Source organism: Diaphorina citri, unplaced genomic scaffold (assembly GCF_000475195.1).
Source record: "Diaphorina citri unplaced genomic scaffold, Diaci psyllid genome assembly version 1.1 scaffold30, whole genome shotgun sequence".
NCBI lineage: Eukaryota > Metazoa > Arthropoda > Insecta > Hemiptera > Psyllidae > Diaphorina > Diaphorina citri.
Window position 1 is genome coordinate 250,936 of NW_007377468.1, and position 15,817 is coordinate 266,752.

A 15,817-nucleotide genomic window follows, 5' to 3' on the forward strand; every position below is an offset into this window, starting at 1 on the left:
TGAGGTCCCTAGAGCCCAAATCCAAAGTTTCAGCCATTGGTCCGTGTGTGTGTCTGTGTGTCTGTCTATAGGTACCTGGTTATGATAATGTAAAAAAGAGAGAAAAAATAATAATTAAATTACCTACCTTCGCATTTCGAATTAGGTTTACTAAATTTATTAACGAACAAATTTGACTAATCGAGTAATCAGTATTTAGCTATTTACCTACAGTACTTTTTTTTTACTTTCCTTATCCTATAGGAAGGAAAGTAATGTAATCGGGTCAAATTTTTGATGGTGAAATTTTAGTGCCAAAACACGTTTTGAGGTCCCTAGAGCCCAAATCCAATTCCAAAGTTTCAGCCATTGGTCCGTGTGTGTGTCTGTCTGTCTGTAAACAAAATATCTCGAGAACGGTAAGAGCTAGAGACTTGAAATCTATGTTGGATTTTACCAATATTTATTCAGTCATTAGAACTCCTGTTAAGCTAACAGCCAGTTAAGTTCCATTTAATTTGAACGGCTGGTTTTCTCCTATCCTGTCTTTTCTCTCTTCGATTTCGGGACGATAAGACCATAGCAGTTACAGTTCCCTCTGTCAAACCTCTTTAAAAAAAAATCAACTGATTCTAGCAGTATCTACTACTATGGTCGATCGATATCATCTGAAACATATCCACACGATAAGGCCCTTCGCACGTTGGAAACGTAGTCGGGCGACTTTTAGTATCGCGTTGTCGCCTGGAAAACCAAACCTATAGGTATATGAAAATGGTAGAGACTCTCTATCATTTTCATATAGGTTTCATATCCAAGTTACCAATCATTTCGGGGATGTCTACTCCCAAATGATAAAGAACATCAGTTTCATAGGTGGTTTGGTTTTTCAGGCGACTACGAAAAAAGTCGATCGACTACGCTTCCAGTGTGCGACGCGTAAAACCTTTTTGTTCCATCGAATTCTTTCATCATGCCCAATTTATGTGGGGTCTAGCCGATGTCGACTAACGTTCAACTCCAGTGTTTGGATCCACCTTTAGTTATTAACCTATCCCATATCCTGTATCGCTTAACAGTTTATCACGTATCACGTAATCACGTCTTTTGAACTCCGTCGAGCCTAGCTGGACTTTTGTTTCAGTTGGTTATTATGGATGTAAGCTTTTCTGTAGAAATTCAGGAACAAGAGTAGGAAGGCGGTCACGTTGAAGCACATGTAGTAGGTGAGAATTCTGTTCTGCTTGCAGCCAAACACCAGGAGACCCACCATTCTCCTATCCTGTCTTTTCTTTCTTCGATTTCGGGACGATAAGACGATAGCAGTTACAGTTCCCTCTGTCAAACCTCTTTAAAAAAATCAACTGATTCTAGCAGTATCTACTACTATGGTCGATCGATATCGTCTGAAACATATCCACACGATAAGGCCCTTCGCACGTTGGAAACGTAGTCGGGCGACTTTTAGTATCGCGTTGTCGCCTGGAAAACCAAACCTAGGTATATGAAAATGGTAGACTCGCTATCATTTTCATATAGGTTTCATATCCAAGTTACCAATCATTTCGGGGATGTCTACTCCCAAATGATAAAGAATATATATCAGTTTCATAGGTGGTTTGGTTTTTCAGGCGACTACGCGTTACTTATAAAAGTCGAGCGACTACGCTTCCAGTGTGCGACGGGTAAAACCTTTTTGTTCCATCGAATTCTTTCATCATGCCCAATTTATGTGGGATCTAGCCGATGTCGACTCTAACGTTCAACTCCAGTGTTTGGATCCACCTTTAGTTATTAACCTATCCCATATCCTGTATCGCTTAACAGTTTATCACGTAATCACGTCTTTTGAACTCCGTCGAGCCTAGCTGGACTTTTGTTTCAGTTGGTTATTGTGGATGTAAGCTTTTCTGTAGAAATTCAGAAACAAGAGTAGGAAGGCGGTCACGTTGAAGCACATGTAGTAGGTGAGAATTCTGTTCTGCTTGCAGCCAAACACCAGGAGACCCACCAGGTAGATCAGCATGATGATGAATTGACCCTGCGACAGGGAAACATTAAAATATTAGGGATCGGACAACTCTTTGTTTCAGTTTGCTCGTCCTGAAAGTCAAATCTGGATTACATGAGCTGGATTACACGAAGTATATATACAATGTACCTATACAAATACGTGTGAACATAATTGGCGTTCAATAAATTGCAATCCAGTTGAACAAAATGTAGGTACGTCCTTACAGCTACAACAATTGATTCTGGACTGGGCCAGTAGTAGTTCTAGACTAGACTAGAGGCGTTCAATAAATTACAATCCAGTTGAACAAAATGTAGGTACGTCCTTACAGCTACAACAATTTATTCTGGACTGGGCCAGTAGTAGTTCTAGACTAGACTAGACGTCTAGTATAGTCTAGACTATTAGACGAGTTTTCGTCAAATAACATTGAAGAAACTTTGAAAACGGGATACCATGTGAAGTACTAATTATTACCTACTAAAATAAGAGAATAGGTCTTCACTTAACTAAATAAATAATAAGTTTATTTAGTCAAGTGAAGACCTACATTCTCTTCTTGTTTTAGTATAACATTGAAGAGTTTGATTTTTGAAGGTTTGGTCAGAAGGACTTGCCTCCCTTTATGGCTAAATTATTACACAAGGCCGGAAAGCAGTCCAGCTACTGGAATTGTTTCTGCGCATTTCGTCAAATAATTTTCAAGACTATGTTGGACCCAGCCGAGGTTCAATCCCAGCCGAGGTATGGAATTTTATCCTCAATATAGTTTGAGAATTTGACCACAATAATAGTATTAGTAGCCTACTGCTGGAGTAAAGGGACTTTTCAGTCCTATTCGAGCAGTATAAATAAGCACTATTATTATTATTATTTAGCCTACTGCTGGAGTAAAGGGACTTTTCAGTCCTATGCGAGCAGTATAAATAAGCACTATTATTATTATTATTATTTTTTTTTCGGCGTTTTGACCTCAGATTTGGATTTTTCCCAACTTTTTACATAGGAATCGACCATTTTTTATAATTTTTACCCATTTGCAACTGCTCAATTGACAACGTGAAACATCAGTGCCCTAAATCACCAAAGTATGGAAAAGTATCTTACAAGTGTAATAGCCAATGGAAAAGCAGAATTTTGCGGGGTGTTAAGCTAACGGGCTGTTTGAGGCTGGAAAGGAGGTTGGTGAAATCAACCATCAAGAGTTAAATTACGGGGTGATAATTTTGGTTGCAAAAGCTCTCTAATATCAAGCCATATGGGTAGCATACATTTAAAATATTCACCTACACTACTCAGGTTTCTATGCATCCTCCCACAGTGCTCTGATGTGCCTATATTACCTACTTATTATCAAATCGGTAACGCTCAATAATTTTATAGTCCTGATCAACCAGATACGATAATACGTCACTTGATCTCAATTTACAAGGGAAAACAGGTATGCAATACCTATAATTATCTACATACCATACCATACCAAATGGCACTACAGCCCGGGGTGGGCCTTGGCCTCCTCAACTATCCTCCTCCACTCAACTCTGTTGTTCACCGCATCTCTCCATCCTCTCACTTAGCTTGTTACGGGCAGCAAAATCAGTTAGGTATTCTCCATTTTTGTTGTTATAGTCGTGCAGTGTATGATGTCCTGCTACATCTGCTTGATTTTCAAGGCGTCCAATCTGTGCGTTAAAATCGCCCATAATAATTTTTATATCATAGCTTGAGATTTGAGATACGGTTTTATCTAATTCTTCGTAGAAAATCTCTTTTTCTTCATCAGATTTCTCCTCTGTAGGCGCATGTACTGATCTGGATTTGTGTTGGTAGGATTTGCGTCAGGCACATTCTCTTCAGGATAATTTTTGTTTAGCAGGTTTTTAAAATGATTAGTCCACCTTTCTATCACCTTTCTTTCATCAGTTTCTATCGTACCATTTTTGTTTCTGCATCCTTGTGTTCTTGGTTGAAAACTTCCCTTAATTCTTCGCATTGCCGCATAAAATTTTCTATCTTCTCCTTGGTTGTTTAGTTCTTCAATCTCTTGTATTTGTTCAGTCATACTATCTTTCTTTTTCTTCTTTAAAACCCTCTTGGCTTCCTTTCTCAGCTTCTTATATGCTTCACAATTATTCCTTGTACTCCTTGACAACATTACGTTTCTTGCTTGGTTCTTTTTGTCTATGATATCGCGACATTCCCGATCAAACCAAGTGCTGTTGCGTTCTCTTCTTTTTTCACCAACTGTGTTTTTTGCCGCTTCCAGTATAGCACGCTTTGTTTGTTCCCATTTCTCCTCTGTCGTTTTTCCTTCTCCTGCTCTCACTTCATCTTTTTCTAGGTTTTCTCTTACAGTTTCTTGATACAGGGTTAGTGCGTTATTATCATTTTTTAACCTGCATGTATCCCATTTTGCTCGTTTTGTTCGCTTCAGATTTTGTAGCACAGCCAATCTTTCCCTCATTGTTGCTTTCACTAGATAGTGATCTGAATCAACATTTGGTCCCCTGTATGCTCTTACGTCAGTAATGGATGAATAGTGTCTTTTGGATATCAGGACATGATCAATTTGATTGACTTCAGGTCTTCCAGGTATTTTCCAGGTTCCTAAATGAATTTTCTTGTGTGGAAAGGATGTACTTCTGATGAAAAGCTTGTTACGGGCAGCAAAATCAGTTAGGTATTCTCCATTTTTGTTGTTATAGTCGTGCAGTGTATGTTGTCCTGCTACATCTGCTTGATTTTCAAGGCGTCCAATCTGTGCGTTAAAATCACCCATGATAATTTTTATATCATAGTTTGAGATTTGAGATACGGTTTTATCTAATTCTTCGTAGAAAATCTCTTTTTCTTCATCAGATTTCTCCTCTGTAGGCGCATGTACTGACACAATACTGATGTTTCTGAATTTTCCTCTTAGACGGATCACACATATCTTATCACTGACATTGTTGTATTCCATGATACTATCCCTGATTGTTTTGCTGATGATAAAGCCCGTACCCATTTGTCCAGTTCTTTTTTGCGGTCCACTGTAGATAATACTAAATTCTCTTTTATCAATTTTACCTTGCCCCTGCCACCTTATTTCTTGTAGTGCAATAATATCGATATGGTGTTTAATCATCTCGTTTGCCACCTCCTGCATCTTGCCTGCTTGAAGTAATGTTCGTACATTCCAGGTGGCAAATTTTAAATCTGTAGCGTCAAGTCCTTTCCGTTTTCGATTACTCGAGTCCATGAATTTGTCCTTATTTCGTAGCCAGCTCAACGATCCATTTTTGTTCCGAGGCAACTGTTGAGGTTTCGTAACAATTTGCCCCGCAGGGCGTTTTACAACATCGGGTGGTTAACCCTACGATCAACCCCCAACCTGGAGGACCAGGTCAGTGTTTTAAGTCCACTGACAAGACATATTTTCACGCAGTATAGTGTTATATTTTACTGCGCTACTTCCTGGGACGTTGCGGATACGTGCAACCAGCCAGGGTCAATTATCTACTCATCTCAGAATTTGGGTTCCGTAATTTTTATTTTTTATGAAGTTGTTCTCCCTATACTGGTTCAATTCTGAAGGTAGATAAATAGGTAGATAGGCATTGTGAACGGGTTGGCACGTGTCTTGTTAATGGAACATTTCGGAAAAGGCTGAACTTCATCCCCAGAAGTTCAGGAAGCCCTAACAACAGGGTACATACGTACCAACTCAAGTCTAGGTATAACAATAACTTATCCTGAGTACCTACCCATGAGTAGACTTGTTGCCAAAACCTACACTACATAAACTTTACCAGATGAATTTAACGTCACCAAATGTGTTCTATCCCCCAACAGACTTAGTACGATAAGATTGGTGCCCCTATGTATGCCCAATCTCATCACACGGTATCGGCAACACGCCAGGCCAAGTTCCAGTAAGCACGCCTGTGTATCACGAACCAATTCAACCGATATTTCCTAAAGAACTTTTTTTTAGATTGTACCTCGGTACCGCTTTCGCATTACTTCAAGGCCCCAAAGAACTTACCAGCTGGATTTTGGTCATGTACTTCTTCCACCAAATGTACTTCTGGAACTGAGGTCCCAATGCGGCCACCAAGTAATAGAAGTACATCATCACATGGACAGCAGAGTTCATGAAACCAATGAATAGTCCTTGCTCACCTGAAAACCAAATTTTGTTTTGTTTGATGGAAATTGAATAGCGTTACCCGAGTTGTATTCGATTATGTGAAATTTAATTGAGTCAAGCATGGATGAACGGTCTGACAGACCCAGGTCTGAAGCTTTTCCCCGCCACATACATAGGTACGTTCCGATTTTCTGACCGCAATCTGAGAGACCGAGGTCTGTCAGACAGTCTTAGCGTGACGCCACATACGTTCCTACTGTCTGACAGACCTAAGTCTGTCAGATCGCGGTCTGAGCGTGAGTGACGCGGGCATAAGATTTTCTGACCGCAATCTGAGAGACCGAGGTCTGTCAGACGGTCTTAGCGTGACGCCACATACGTTCCTACTGTCTGACAGACCTAAGTCTGTCAGATCGCGGTCTGAGCGTGAGTGACGCGGGAATAACCATGAGGGAAATACTATACCAATACGAATCTAGTAGGAGACTTACCTTGGACATATTTGAGGTAACCCCACGTTGAGAAGGCCATAATGGAATGATGATAGACATGAAGGGCAGTGATTTGATTGTTCTTTTTCCGCAGCACGAAGAAAACCTGAAATGCAACACAAGTGACATATAAATGGGGATATATTTGGAAAATTCTCCAGAAAGTACCTATTGAGATGCAAATTTTAAAACTAGACCACCTATCTTTAGTGAACTTTCTTGTGATTAGGTGATTACTAAAAGCATCTAGTAGCCCAACATTAATATCTGGTATACAATAACTTTCTTCAATAGTTCCTTGAAAAGATTTTGCTCAATTTACATAAATACCACCTTCATGCTAAAAGTGGATTTCAATCTTTCAGTCATTCGTCATTGGATATTTGGCTTACCGTGTCAAGCAGCTCAACGACTTTGGCGAAGAAATAATACCAGCCCGAGCTGTAAACCTGAAAAACAAAGCAAACATTGCAGTGGATGTTATGAATTCCGATGAAAATAAGGAGTACGAAAGCTACCCCATGGCAATGCTTCCACGATCAGAATACTCATAATCAGAAATTCGGAACTGAATCTGTTCAAGGTAGCCAAAACCAAATGTCAGCCCAAAGCAATCACCCTACTTAGGGCTGATTGAGAGGCTGACGAAAAACGCTTACCCCATGGTAGGGCTATATCCAGGATTTTGTCAAGGGGGGGGGGTCCAAACAGTGATATACCGCCCCCTCCTCCCTGAATACGGCCCTGTCCCCATATGAAAATCAGCATCTGACCTAATAAGTCCATGTGGCTTTTGATTTTTGGCTTTGGTCAGGCTTTGTTATGGTGTTATCCTGTTGTAATACATAGGGTTACAATGAGCTCTTGTGGAAAACTACCCCATGCTAAAGGGCTATATCCAGGATATTGTCAAGGGGGGGGGGCTGAGGGTGCAAACAGTGATATACCGCCTCCTCCTCCCTGAATACGGCCCTGTCCCCATATGAAAATCAGCATCTGACCTAATAGGTCCACGTGGCTTTTGATTTTTGGCTTTGGTCAGGCTTTGTTATGGTGTTATCCTGTTGTAATACATAGGGTTACAATGAGCTCTTGTAGTAAAAATATTCGAAAACTATATCAACATAGATTATTATGAACGCACCATCCTAATAGCAGGTATCCTAACGATTTGTCAACAGAGTTCTACTCAACAGCTAATCCCGTTTTCATAATTGGTTCAAGTTTGTGAAATATCCGGTGTGTCACATTGACTTTGCAATCGCGACATTGTTCCCCACATTGCCCTATGCAATTACGCGTCGAGCCGTTTTATGCAAATAAAATTACAAACAAACAAACAGAGATCCCAAGTTAAGTAAAACCATGTAAAAATGTGCATTATGCATATAACTTGTAAAGGTTTCCAGGTCGAGAGTCAACGCTCGGTCTTGAGCTGTGTCAATGTCGTCGAGGCAGTGTACGGTTTCAGTCGATCGACGGCGTTGCCTATGTGTGGACACAGATTCAGAGGCGGACCGAATAATGACAAACTTACCAAATACATAACGTCGTCATCATGATGCCTGGGTAGAGGGGCGCAAATATATTTCCAGGACATACCCGATTTCCTCGATTCCAGCTCTAAAACCTGAAAAGTGATTTCCAAGTTGAAAAATAAATTTGATGTTTAAGAAGATTCAGCAATAAAGGGTATTTTAAGGAATGCGAATCCGGAGAATAAAGGGTATTTTAAGGCATGCGAATCCGGAGAATAAAGGGCATTTTAAGGAATGCGAATCCGGAGAATAAAGGGCATTTTAAGGAATCCGAATCCGGAGAATAAAGGGCATTTTAAGGAATGCGAATCCGGAGAATAAAGGGCATTTTAAGGAATGCGAATCCGGAGAATAAAGGGCATTTTAAGGAATGCGAATCCGAAGAATAAAGGGCATTTTAAGGAATGCGAATCCGGAGAATAAAGGGCATTTTAAGGAATGCGAATCCGGAGAATAAAGGGCATTTCAAGGAATGCGAATCCGGAGAATAAAGGGCATTTTAAGGAATGCGAATCCGGAGAATAAAGGGCATTTTAAGGAATGCGAATCCGGAGAATAAAGGGCATTTTAAGGAATGCGAATCCGGAGAATAAAGAGCATTTTAAGGAATGCGAATCCGGAGAAAAAAGTACAAAGGAAACGTGAAGTAAGAAGGAGATATAAAAACAAACAAAAAATTGCAATCAAAACAATTGGAATGAAAAACTTAATGGAGTGTACTGTAACTGATACAGGGTTAGTGCGTTATCATCATTTTTTAACCTGCATGTATCCCATTTTGCTCGTTTTGTTCGCTTCAGATTTTGTAGCACAGCCAATCTTTCCCTCATTGTTGCTGGGAGGAAAAAGTACAAAGAAAACGTGAAGTAAGAAGGAGATATAAAAACAAACAAAAAATTGCAATCAAAACAATTGGAATGAAAAACTTAATGGAGTGTACTGTAAGCTTCTTGAGCTTTTTCAGATTGAAAACTTTTTAATGCGTAAGAATCCTCTACTTAGAGGGTTCCAGGAGGGTGGGCTCAAAGTTTAATAGCGAAGAAATTGAGGTATCTACTATCTATCTACGTATTTTGGGCTGATAAAAACTTGGAAATAACAAAATTGTGTTGTTATTACTTTATCAAAGGAAAGAAATTGATAGGTGTTTTAACATACATGAAGACTACGAGTATAAGCAATAGACTAGACGATTTGATTTTATTGCAATACAGCACAAGGGTCATATGCACTTATAACAATGACATTCCTTTTCGAAAAATAATCGCACATAACCTTGTTCATGATCTACAATGTTAGATAGTAGATAAGTATTAGGTAGGTATATTATATTGATATCGTCACGTCATATACTCGTAAGTAGGTATAGCTTGTTTACAGTCAAATTTTTTACTTTCCTTATTGCATCTTGCGATTTCGACCAGACGCGAAGGTTGATTTAACGTAGAGATGTGTAAAGAGTGGGTGAGTCAAAAAAGAAGCACTCTTTTCAGAGGACTCTCAATGAATGAGTCAGATCCTTTAAATATGTAACGCACAATTATTAGGATCTGACTCAGTAACTGGACTAGTCCAATGAAAAGATTAGTAGATTAGTTCTTTTTTATTTAGCTTACTCAATCTTTACAATCTCTAGTCTAAGGCCAGGCACTCACTATCAGGTAGACCTGACAGGTATAGCTGAAAAGGTCCGCCCTCAGGTCTACCTGATAGATAGTGGCTGGCCTAGGAATAAAGACGGTGACTTACCACTTTGACGACTGCCCAACACAGGCCAATACTATACACCACTTGGATAGCGTTGTACAAAATGAGAACGTACTTCAAGTCAATTGGCTTGCGATTTTCCATCCATTGAGGGCCGAGTTTGAGGACAAAGTACAGATAGAAGGCGACTATACTTGATATGGGCCATATCGAGCTCATGAGGAACCATGAGTTGATGAGAGGCACTGGAAAAGATGACAAAATGTATAATCATTTCTAAGTGTTGTCAAAATTGAAAAATTTCAAAAAGCTGAAGAATAATAGGTACTGTCTCAATTGATCAAAATATGATAAATTTCATGATTAAAGAAGATAGGTAGGAATATTCATCCAATTCTTCAACAACTTTGAATAAGACACGAAGAACAAACGAAGCGTTTATAACAGTGAATGGGGAAGTAGGTACGTACTCCAGTACCCCATATACCAACTGTAGCGGGAGCGGGATTTGAACCAACGAACTTTGCAAAACACGTCAAGTATGATGACCACTCAGCCGTGAATTTCGAATGACCTTGAGAAATGAAGCTTACAGTCAATACCATCTTGTCATTACCCAAACACTAGTTTTTAGTTGTCTGCTGTGAAGACAGCATGGTACTCGGTATGTTGAAATCCTCTAATGTAATTATAATATCAAAACTGTTACAGTGTTACATAAGTCACTTTCCTTCCAGCACTGTTCCTCCTGAGACTAGGACAATTAGTAGGTAACTAGGTGCTCCCCATGACACAAGATATAACTTTCTTCCTAGTCATACCCAAAATATTGATGCCAGTAGTTGGGTTCAAAACAATAGAACACAGATTGACACCTATAGGTACATACCTAAGCCTACGTAACGGTTATGATCTGGGTTCCAAAAGAATCTTGTTGTAAATCCAAGATGTGGAATTATAGGTAGGTACATTATGTCTAACTGGGGTTACTGGGGGAAAAATTGGAAAGGGGAAATGAAGGCAACCAAAGAACTTCAAAATATTACTATTCAAAAACCCTCTTGTACAGACAAGATACACTACAGTAGGTACTTTAGCTACAAGATATATCAAATACCTACCTAGTAGTTCAGGAATAATTAGTCATATATATATATATATATTTATATTGTGTATCCAAGTAGTCTGAAAAAATGTATTTCAAAGTTTTTCCATAGTATTGTAGGTAATCTCGTTAAGGACAGCCAAACTACTATCCACGTCACGTGAGCTCACATGACGTGACGTGATTTACACCAGCAGACTTCCTTTGCTAATATTTACTCCCCTGCTGAATTAAGAAGACGCAAGTCATACTAAGCGACTACAAGTAGGTACTGTAGGTACAGGTAGTCGTTTTCGTTTCAACCTATCATCTAGCTCAGGGAAAATAAATTTGATGGTACAGTTTATATAAAACGAGTTTTATTCGTCTAAATCCAGATTTGAGCGGGTGTGAAGCTTCTGGAGGTTTGATTCATTTGTTCGAGAGGAGACCTTTAAGGTACCTATGTCTAAACTTAGGTGTATTATAATCTGCCAATTTTCTCTTCCATACCGTATTTTGGTATTGGTATAAGTAGGGCCATCGGCTTTATGTCTAAACTTAGGTGTATTATAATCTGCCAATTTTCTCTTCCATACCGTATTTTGGTATTGGTATAAGTAGGGCCATCGGCTTTAAACGCCCTATGTCACTGCGACCTGATTAGATCTCTTGTGACCTTCCCTTTATTAATCTAAAAGAGCCCTAGACTTCAATATCCTGTGATTGATCTTAGTTAACATGACCAATACACCTGTGGTGTCAAAGTTTTGCTTCTTACCATAGGAAATTGCCAGATTATAATACATGTCGCTCCACCATTATTTGTTGTTTTGCAGACGGAAGGCCCCGGGTTGAACTCTCGATTCGACCAAAACTTTCCTCTCAGTTGACGTTGGTTGTTGTTTTTGTTGTTGTTGTTGTTCTTCTTCTTCTTCTTCTTCTTCTTCTTCTTCTTCTCCTTCTCCTTCTTCTTCCTTCGCCTCTTCTCTTCTTCCTGTTTCTCCTTCTTCTTATCAAAAATAAATGGACAAGAGATAATAATCTAGCAACTGATGTTTATTACTTGTAACTATCAATATGTACAAAAATGCCCTATCCTATTAAATATTGAAGCAGTCGGCGGCAGCAGTTAGGTATAGCACCTTCTTCTTCCTTCGCCTCTTCTCTTCTTCTTGTTTCTCCTTCTTCTTATCAAAAATAAATGGACAAAAGATAATAATCTAGCAACACTGTTTATTACTTGTAACTATCAATATGTACAAAAATGCCCTATCCTATTAAATATTGAAGCAGTCGGCGGCAGCAGTTAGGTATAGCACGTTGAATCCTCCAGAAACTCCAGTTCCCAACTGATCTCTGAAGTTAGGCAGCGTTCAGCGTGGTTGTTACCTGGACGGGTGACCGTCCGGGCATGTTCAAATATACATTATCACTATTGCACGGATTATGTCATCAGTCACTACAATGTTGCTAAGAACGTCAGGTGGGTGTCTGTCACATATTTGGCATACCTCTCCCATCTCTGAATTCTCGGGGTATACCAAACACATTCATCATTCTGGCGGAAAGCAGCATGAGGTCTCTTCTAACGCCTCTTTGAGTCGTCATGGTAACCAGTAACCAGTGACGGCATGTGGCGTAGCTATTGTTTATCATCTTATATGGTGGACTCTAGTGACAAGTATAGTTGCTACACAACTACACTCGTGTACAGAAAAAAAATGAGACAAATTGATTTAGAACTTTTCCAATATCGACAATTTTACCATTAATGGAGCCAATCAGATAACCAAAGACAGTACAAAGACAACAACAATACAACTCTAATTTGGTACCACAAAATTTTGTATGTACCTACCTCAAAATTTTGAAAATATTTTCAAGATATTCAGAAAAGGCTGTCAGAGTAGCAGGGCCAGTTTGATAAATTTCTTATGATTTTTCCATGTCATTCTCTCCCTCCCTCCTTCTCTCTCTCTCTCCCTCCCTCTCTCTCTCATTTAACGCAAGACAAGGTAATATTTGGGAGTTTTGACATCTCCACCAATATGTCGAAATTTTCCCTCACTTCCCACAGACCATAAAATCGGGCTTAGTATTGAGAAACAATGAACTTTTTTTACAAAGCAAGGTTATCAGATTGCACTCGCAGGATATGCTGTCATCTTCCGAACACAACTTTCTTTCATTTGTCAAGTGTGTGGGGTGTGGGGAATAAAAAGTGCATTGTAATTTAAATATTAATGTCATTAAATTTCTCACATGGTCAGAGGGGGAGAACGAGGGTCGACATGCGACCTTTTGATAAAGGCTGTTGTTTGCCTCTTAGGTTTGTAAAAAAAAAAAAAAAAAAAAAAAAAAAAAAAAAAAAAAAAAAAAACACACAAAAACACACAAGAAGGAAAAACTAAATCCAAATTTGACGAGTTTTTTTTTTTTATTCACACAACAAAACAGTACAACCTACCTATGTATACCTACACTTCTTATCTGTATGGAAAAAAATCGTCAATTAGCAATAACCCTGTCAAAAAATACCGAAAAGGTACGTACCTATCTATTTATAGGTTCCACAGCCCACAGCACATATACATACGTCCAATACTCTGTGAAGAGCTCCTCTTAAATTGGTGTTTCGTAAATACCTACCTCTTTCGTCGCAAAGTAACCATTTCTCGTGCAATACGTAGGTAGGTACTGTAAGACTAAAACAGTAAATATGTACCTACTTAATGTACTTACTTACTACCTAATTATTTTGTTTTTGACATTAAAAAGGTAATTTCAACTGAACAAGGTCAACGAAAGTACTCTCTCGTACTTATCTACCAACTCAGCTTCTGTGTCAGTGTGTCATCTTGCACAAACTGATTACATTATGTTGGATTTCACCAATATTTATTCAGTCATTAGCATTAGAACTCCTGTTAAGCTAACAGCCAGTTAAAGTCCATTTAATTTGTATTGCCTTAACTGGGGTGTTAAGCTAACGGGCTGTTTGAGGCTGGAAAGGAGGTTGGTGAAATCAACCATCAAGAGTTAAATTAACAGGGTGCTAATTTTGGTTGCAAAAGCTCTCTAATATCAAGCCGTATGGGTAGTATACATTCAAAATATTCACCTACTTTATATTATTTGTAAAATAGTGTTTTCAAATACCTATAGGAACTTTATGACAACTAGGTCATTCTCCCATTATTTTTTAAATTGTTCAGCCCGGAAAGACCTTGTCCTTCATTTGTCGCATCACTGGTTGATCCGATATTCTTCCCCCTGTACGTATAGTATACAGGTTTCTATGCATCCTCCCACAGTGCTCTGATGTGCCTATATTACCTACTTATTATCAAATCGGTAACGCTCAATAATTTTATAGTCCTGATCAACCAGATACGATAACACGTCACTTGATCTCAATTTACAAGGGAAAACAGGTATGCAATACCTAACTATCTACTCATCTCAGAATTTGGGTTCCGTAATTTTTATTTTTTTATGAAGTTGTTCTCCCTATACTGGGTCAATTCTGAGGGTAGATAAATAGGTAAATGGCATTGTGGACGGGTTGGCACGTGTCTTGTTTTAATGGAACATTTCGGAAGAGGCTGAACTTCATCCCCAGAAGTTCAGGAAGCCCTAACAACAGGGTACATACGTACCAACTCAAGTCTAGGTATAACAATAACTTATCCTACGTACCTACCCATGAGTAGACTTCTTGCCAAAACCTACACTACATAAACTTTACCAGATGAATTTAACGTCACCAAATGTGTTCTATCCCCCAACAGACTTAGTACGATAAGATTGGTGCCCCTATGTATGCCCAATCTGATCACACGGTATCGGCAACACGCCAGGCCAAGTTCCAGTAAGCATGCCTGTGCATCACGAACCAATTCAGCCGATTTTTCCTAAAGAACTTTTTTTTAGATTGTACCTCGGTACCGCTTTCGCATTACTTCAAGGCCCCAAAGAACTTACCAGCTGGATTTTGGTCATGTACTTCTTCCACCAAATGTACTTCTGGAACTGAGGTCCCAATGCGGCCACCAAGTAATAGAAGTACATCATCACATGGACAGCAGAGTTCATGAAACCAATGAATAGTCCTTGCTCACCTGAAAACCAAATTTTGTTTTGTTTGATGGAAATTGAATAGCGTTACCCGAGTTGTATTCGATTATGTGAAATTTAATTGAGTCAAGCATGGATGAACGGTCTGACAGACCCAGGTCTGAAGCTTTTCCCCGCCACATACATAGGTACGTTCCGATTTTCTGACCGCAATCTGAGAGACCGAGGTCTGTCAGACAGTCTTAGCGTGACGCCACATACGTTCCTACTGTCTGACAGACCTAAGTCTGTCAGATCGCGGTCTGAGCGTGAGTGACGCGGGCATAACCATGAGGGAAATACTATACCAATACGAATTTAGTAGGATCTAGTACGAATCTAGTACAAATACGAATCTAGTTGTTGTTGTTGTTGTTGTTGTAGCGGCTTTAGCTTTCGCCGAATGGCGATAGCAGAATAAAGAAAAGATGTCTTTTTGTATCTGCTATACACCGGGGTGATGGTCTCTAGCTCTAGCCATGTTAATTTGGCTGGCTCGTCCTGAACCGCAGTCAACCATCGTGAGGACTTGTGCTTGGTCTTTAAAAGCAGAGAGAACCCTTTGAAGAACTGCCAGCTTGCTAGGCTGGTTAGTAAGTGTTTGAACGGAGTGAGTGTAAAGGGATTTGTAAGCAGTAAGTTAGTAAAAGAGAATCTAGTAATCTAGATTTACCTTGGACGTATTTGAGGTAACCCCACGTTGAGAAGGCCATAATGGAATGATGATAGACATGAAGGGCAGTGATTTGATTG

At 39.3% G+C, this 15,817-nt stretch overlaps 1 protein-coding gene across 3 annotated transcripts in view; it reads right to left on the minus strand.

Moving 5' to 3' along the window:
• LOC103511057 (elongation of very long chain fatty acids protein 7-like) overlaps positions 1-15,817 on the minus strand; it is a 43,937-nt gene that overhangs the window by 1,503 nt on the left and 26,617 nt on the right. For 2 of the 3 annotated variants that reach the window (XR_003392032.1, XM_026824933.1), the window contains exons 3-9: positions 9,904-10,106; positions 8,154-8,246; positions 7,009-7,065; positions 6,617-6,722; positions 6,021-6,157; positions 1,991-2,020; positions 1,139-1,249 (exon numbers count right to left, since the gene is read on the minus strand). Coding sequence is in view for 1 of the 3 variants with exons in the window: in XM_026824933.1 (XP_026680734.1) it covers positions 1,139-1,249; positions 1,991-2,020; positions 6,021-6,157; positions 6,617-6,722; positions 7,009-7,065; positions 8,154-8,246; positions 9,904-10,106 (737 nt within the window). In the remaining 2 variants the exon portion in view is untranslated. Of the gene's footprint in view, positions 1-504; positions 1,031-1,138; positions 1,250-1,778; positions 2,021-6,020; positions 6,158-6,616; positions 6,723-7,008; positions 7,066-8,153; positions 8,247-9,903; positions 10,107-15,817 lie in introns of those variants that run through there. The other variant, XR_003392031.1, reaches the window with a different exon arrangement.